At 38.1% G+C, this 5,414-nt stretch overlaps 1 protein-coding gene across 4 annotated transcripts; it reads left to right on the top strand.

The window, feature by feature from the left end:
- The first annotated feature begins 305 nt into the window (after window positions 1–305).
- Window positions 306–4,022, top strand: LOC149389691 (magnesium transporter, putative (DUF803)). Of its 4 annotated transcripts, none has more exons than XM_089623360.1 (10): window positions 306–401; window positions 569–847; window positions 1,424–1,480; window positions 1,580–1,670; window positions 1,774–1,934; window positions 2,033–2,160; window positions 2,301–2,438; window positions 2,537–2,629; window positions 2,744–2,861; window positions 3,490–4,022. In XM_089623360.1, exons 2-10 carry the CDS (start codon window positions 724–726, stop codon window positions 3,579–3,581), a joined length of 1,002 nt encoding a protein of 333 aa, XP_089479486.1. In that variant the 5' UTR covers window positions 306–401; window positions 569–723; the 3' UTR covers window positions 3,582–4,022. The 4 variants fall into 4 exon arrangements, with proteins under 4 accessions (XP_089479486.1, XP_089479487.1, XP_089479488.1 ...); XM_089623361.1 differs by having other exon boundaries at window positions 309–401; window positions 574–847; XM_089623362.1 differs by having other exon boundaries at window positions 323–847; window positions 3,490–3,598; window positions 3,678–4,022.
- The last annotated feature ends 1,392 nt before the right edge of the window (window positions 4,023–5,414 follow it).

The following is a 5,414-nucleotide window of genomic DNA, read 5'->3' as shown; positions in this document are numbered from 1 at the left end:
CTAGCCCGCTTTGACTATCTAAATTACTATTTTACCATCACACACGCACAGCTAGCTACGTGCTCACCATCTATAAAAGAAGAGCTTTTCGTCATTTTCTCCTGGCGTCTGCCAACCAGAATATACCTCAATAATTTCCAATTTATATAAAACAAAAAATAATAGGGGGAAAATGGCAAAACGACAGCCGACACGACAATTCACACGAGAAACACGTGTCGAGTCAATACTTAGTTAAGTCAGTCAGATCGATCAACGGCTTGAAACACGCCAAGCGGATGGTATAAGTAGTGCGTCCCAGGGAATCACTACCTCCGTTCATACATACATCACAGGCCTATGAGAAGCTTCCGAGTCCAACAACACGACGAAGGAAAAGAAAACGAGACACAGCTCGTCACGTTAGTTTTGTATAGTTTTTTGTTTTTTGATTTTTGTTTGTTTAATTAGCATATTTACATTTTAAGAAATTAGAATCTCGATTATATTTAAATAAGAAATAATAATCACGGTCTAATTTTTCTTTTGCAAAATCTCTCTTCTCCTTTTTAATTTTTTGTTTCCATAGAAAAGATCTTCAGAAACAGCCAGTTGGTCGATTCTCGTTTGGTGGCCGATAAAATTTGAGATTTTGGCTTTTGGCGCGAAACTGAATCATCTTTACGATCGAGCTCGCGATCGAAGTGTCGAGAGCGATCGAGGGAGAGAGAGAGAGGGGACATAATGGTGGTCTCGGACAATTCGAAAGGTTTGATTTTGGCCGTGGCTTCGAGTGCTTTCATTGGTACGAGCTTTATATTGAAGAAGAAAGGTCTCAAGAGAGCTGGTTCTAATGGCACTCGCGCAGGTTGTTTTGATTTGAATATTAGATCTCTTAAATAACTTTTCTTCTGTTTTTTTCCCCAGTTACGTGCAATGAGTGTAATTATTATTTATTTATTTGTGAATGGACTTTGATTTCTCTGTCTCTTTGATGATGATTTTCCATAGCTTTAAAGTGTGTTTAAGGCATTGACATGAACTGGTTATTCACCACGCCAGGTTTTCGTAGCGAATTATAGTTGAAGCTCTGGAATCTGTGTTCGGAACATTTTAATATAATGATTGATTTAGGTGGTCTGTGTTTTCATCCCAAGTTGATAGAAGCAGAATTAAAATATGTTAATTTTCATGATCTTGGTGCGCATGATAGGCCTAGTTAGGTGGTCGAATCAATAATGCGCTAGTAAATGAACGAAAATGTGTTTAAGAGAATGCTTGAACTCCTTTTTGTTCTTTCCACGTGTTCGAACATAAAACCCCGTGTTCCATTTTGTTCTAAACCCAAGTGTATGCTGTATCATTTCCATATAATCATTGGATTTGCTTGTGTGTTCGTTGCTACTTGTTATGCTGATATGTGTATATGAATGTTATTCCTTAGGAGTCGGTGGCTATACTTACTTACTAGAGCCTCTATGGTGGGCGGGCATGGTAACAAGTATGTATCGCAGTAAAAGGCAAATCGCTATGTTTCTTTTCTTTGTGTTGAGCTAATTAGTTACTGAGTCTGAATCCCATTGTCTTCGTTCTTGTTTAGTGATTGTTGGAGAGATTGCCAACTTTGTGGCTTACATATACGCACCTGCAATTCTTGTCACCCCACTCGGCGCAATGAGTATTATTATCAGGTGAATGCGGATATGTCTGGGTGGGAAATGTATATCGAATCTTTGATCGTCTGCTCAAAAGCTTACATGTATTGTGTGTGTATCTATCTATGGTTCCGTGTAGTGCTGTTTTGGCTCATTTCTTATTGAAGGAACATCTGCAGAAGATGGGTGTTTTGGGATGTCTATCTTGTATCGTAGGATCGATAGTAATTGTACTTCATGCACCTCAAGAGCATACCCCGAATTCTGTTCAAGAAATATGGGATCTAGCCACTCAACCAGGTTCAACTTTGAGTGTTTTATCGTAAGATAATATCTTTTGTTTTCACAAGCCTGCGATCTTATGCTTATGCCTTTTTCTTTTATTCTCGACATTACAGCCTTCTTGGTTTATGTGGCGGCTACAGTCTCTCTTGCGCTTGCTTTGATTTTGCACTTTGAGCCTCGTTGCGGACAGACAAACATACTGATTTACTTGGGAATTTGTTCTTTAATGGGTTCTCTAACGGTATGTTCATTTAAATGATAATAAAAATACACAGGGTCTCTGTTTTCTTTTCCTATCTCATTCGAATTTGGCTTTTATAGTCTCAGTTTATGTTTGAGCTGCTTTGTGTTTTTATCCTACATGTCATTCTTGACATTCAGGTTGTCAGCATAAAGGCCATTGGAATCGCTATAAAGCTTACACTGGATGGTTTCAGTCAAATAGCTTACCCGCAAACTTGGTTTTTTGTTACCGTTGCATCGATCTGTGTCATCACACAGCTAAATTACCTCAACAGGGTGTGTACTTCATCATCTTACACTGTGTCTCTAACTGAATCATTAGTCCTTGTTTATACTTGGACACTTACACACATCCTCGCTCTGTTTATTTTCAGGCACTAGACACATTCAATGCTGCGCTAGTTTCTCCCATTTATTATGTTATGTTCACAACCTTGACCATCACTGCAAGTGTAATTATGTTCAAGGTAGGTTGCCTCAACAGCTGTATGGTCTTATCATTATTATTAATAAATAATTCTTCCAAAGTTCCGTGAAATCACTTGGAATAAAACAAATTTGGAACTGTATATCATCTTCAGGATTGGTCTGGGCAGAGTGCCAGTAGCATCGCGTCTGAGATATGCGGATTCATTACCGTATTGTCGGGAACGATCATCCTTCATGCAACAAAAGAGCAAGAATCTGCTCCACCACCAGGTACTGAAAGAATAATCACTCTGTGTGTTTCTGTAGTTTTAGGGTCGAATAGAGTTAAAAGTACCTGATATATAAAAGGCTTTTGTGCTCCCATTACCTCTTGAACTTTAGGTTTTGTAGTGGATGGCTTCTATTCCTTTTGTTTTGCACAACTAGTCTTCAACTTTGGATGGCCGTGATCTTTTTGTCTATTTTTTAACGGAATGCGACCCACGCGACATTCTCTATGGTAAAATAGCCAGTTCATGTGGTTTGGACTCCAATAGATTGAAAAAAAAAAATTATAGAGATCAATGGCCTCCGGATACAGAGGTGTAAATGCTGTATTTAAATATTTAACCACATAAACTGGCCATTTTACCCATAAAGAATTAGATCATGTGGCTCCACATTGTCATTCCGTAAGAAATTGACAGAAGTTGAGGAAAAAAAAAGGAAATCTCCCACAATTTCGTAGTGTTCATGGGTTATGGGCGTCGGGTGCAAAAAAGCCAAAGAAAAAGTTTCTGAAGTTTTGATATATGATAGCATGCACTGTTAGGGTCAAACTTAAAGTAATATTTGCACTTAGGTCCAATAATTGAGCCTGATGATTGAGAATGATTACTTGTGTATGATATTTCAACAGTGACTTGGTATATCCCCGCTGGAGACTCAATGAAGAGTTACGAAGATGAACATCTAATAACCTTAAACACGGCAGATTACCTTCAACATTAGGTTCTCTGCTTCACTTGGTAATCTTTAATGTTACATAATATACTCCTTGGAAATGAAGCAACGTCGCAGCTCAGATTAAAGAGATCGTGTTTGCAGAGGAAAGGAATGAAAGTGCCTCATCAGATCAGAACTTCTGCCTATACCCCATATTTGGGCACGATTCTCGACTGGCAGTTTGTCAGAACCATTTCCTCGGAGCTCAAAGAAGGGTCTGCGGATTGTTAATAGCCCATTTTTTCTGTATAAATTGATGTATGTTGTGTTTGGTTAAATAGCTTGTCAAAATTTTAGTTTTTCAGTTATTTTCATCTCTTATAAACTAATAAAATAAAAATCAGTTATTGAGTGTTGAGAAATAGTTGCGATTGTATATTAAATTTGTTTATTGAAAGGATAATTCTGTGTACATTGAAATAGCAATAAGAGCTTTTGCCTTTTTTTTTTTTGCATCAATAAGAGCTTTTGCTTACCTCAACGTTTTTTTCCCTCTAATCCAAACTACTTTCGGTAGGTCGACAACTGTCAAGAGTTTGTATGCACTTAATGTGTCTATCCAAAGCAAATATAGAAATTTAAAGGGCGAAACAGTTATCTGACCATCGAAATTTCCATAAGTTTTTTCACTCATCGGAGAATTCACTATGTCGCTTGCTATGATTGATTTTCACACAAATAAACAAACCCTAAAACGAAAATACATAAGAAGAGCACACAAACCAGACCCAAAGAGAATGTGGTTTGTGTATTTGGTCTGTTGTGTTTGTGTTTCTCACCCAGGCTCATCTTGTTGTGTTTGTGTTTCGTGTCTGTTGATTTTGCTTTTGATTCACCAGAGTGATGAGAGCCATGAAAAAATGTTGTAATATGACTCAGAGAGAATATGGATAATATTTTGTATATTTCACACTATGAGAGGAGAAAACAATCATCTATTTATACAAGTAATGAGATAAGTAGAAATGATTGCTTTTACATGGAAACAATGAGAATTATCCTATGAAATAGAGAGATGTAACTTCCAAGGTTGGTTGTGAGTGGTCATTGAAATTCGAGCTTATTGTTTTCAACACTCCCCCTCAAGCTTGATGGTAAATGTTGAGGAGATCAAGCTTGTTACAGCTCGAAAAAACTTGTGCGAGGAAGAGGTTTGGTGAGGATGTCTGCGAGTTAATGGCGAGTCGGGATGTACTCTATTTCGATGATGTTCGACTCTATCTTTTCGCTAATGAAGTGTTGATCGATATCGATATGCTTGGTTCTGTCGTGATGAACATGATTCTTAGCAATGCTTAGGGCTGCTTGATTTTCACAAAGGAACTTGATAGGCCCTTCGACTTCGATTTTTAGGTCGTCAAGAACTCTCTTCAACCAGATGCCTTCACATACTCCACTTGCTAGTGATCTGAGTTCGGTTTCAGCACTACTTCGCGAGACTACCGATTGCTTCTTGCTACGCCATGTGACGAGGTTTACCCAGACATAGGTGCACATGCCTATGTCGATTTTCGATCTGGTACAAATCCTGCCCAGTCCGCGTCAGTGAAGATTTCGATACCTCGGCTTCTTCTTTTCTTGAACGAGAGACCGGTCCCTGGGGTAGCTTTGAGGTATTGAAGAATTCTCATGACTGCGTCCATGTGCGTTTTCGAGGGATTACTCATGAATCTACTGTTGACATTGGTGCCCACAAGAAGAGTAGTAGTTGTTACTTATATACATTTGATGTAATAAAGTCTCACGAAGACTCTTGCTTGTAACTGTTGAATAATTAATAAAGAGTTGAAGCTTTAATTCATTCTTACTTGTTTGTTTGAAGCTTTATGATCAACTTTA

The sequence above is a fragment of the Urtica dioica genome, chromosome 8 (assembly GCF_054948205.1).
Source record: "Urtica dioica subsp. dioica isolate 48M chromosome 8, U.dioica_male_clone48M_v1_H2, whole genome shotgun sequence".
In the NCBI taxonomy this organism is placed as follows: Eukaryota; Viridiplantae; Streptophyta; class Magnoliopsida; order Rosales; family Urticaceae; genus Urtica; species Urtica dioica.
Note: the sequence above shows the minus strand (reverse complement) of the source record. Positions and strands in the feature narration are given on the sequence as shown.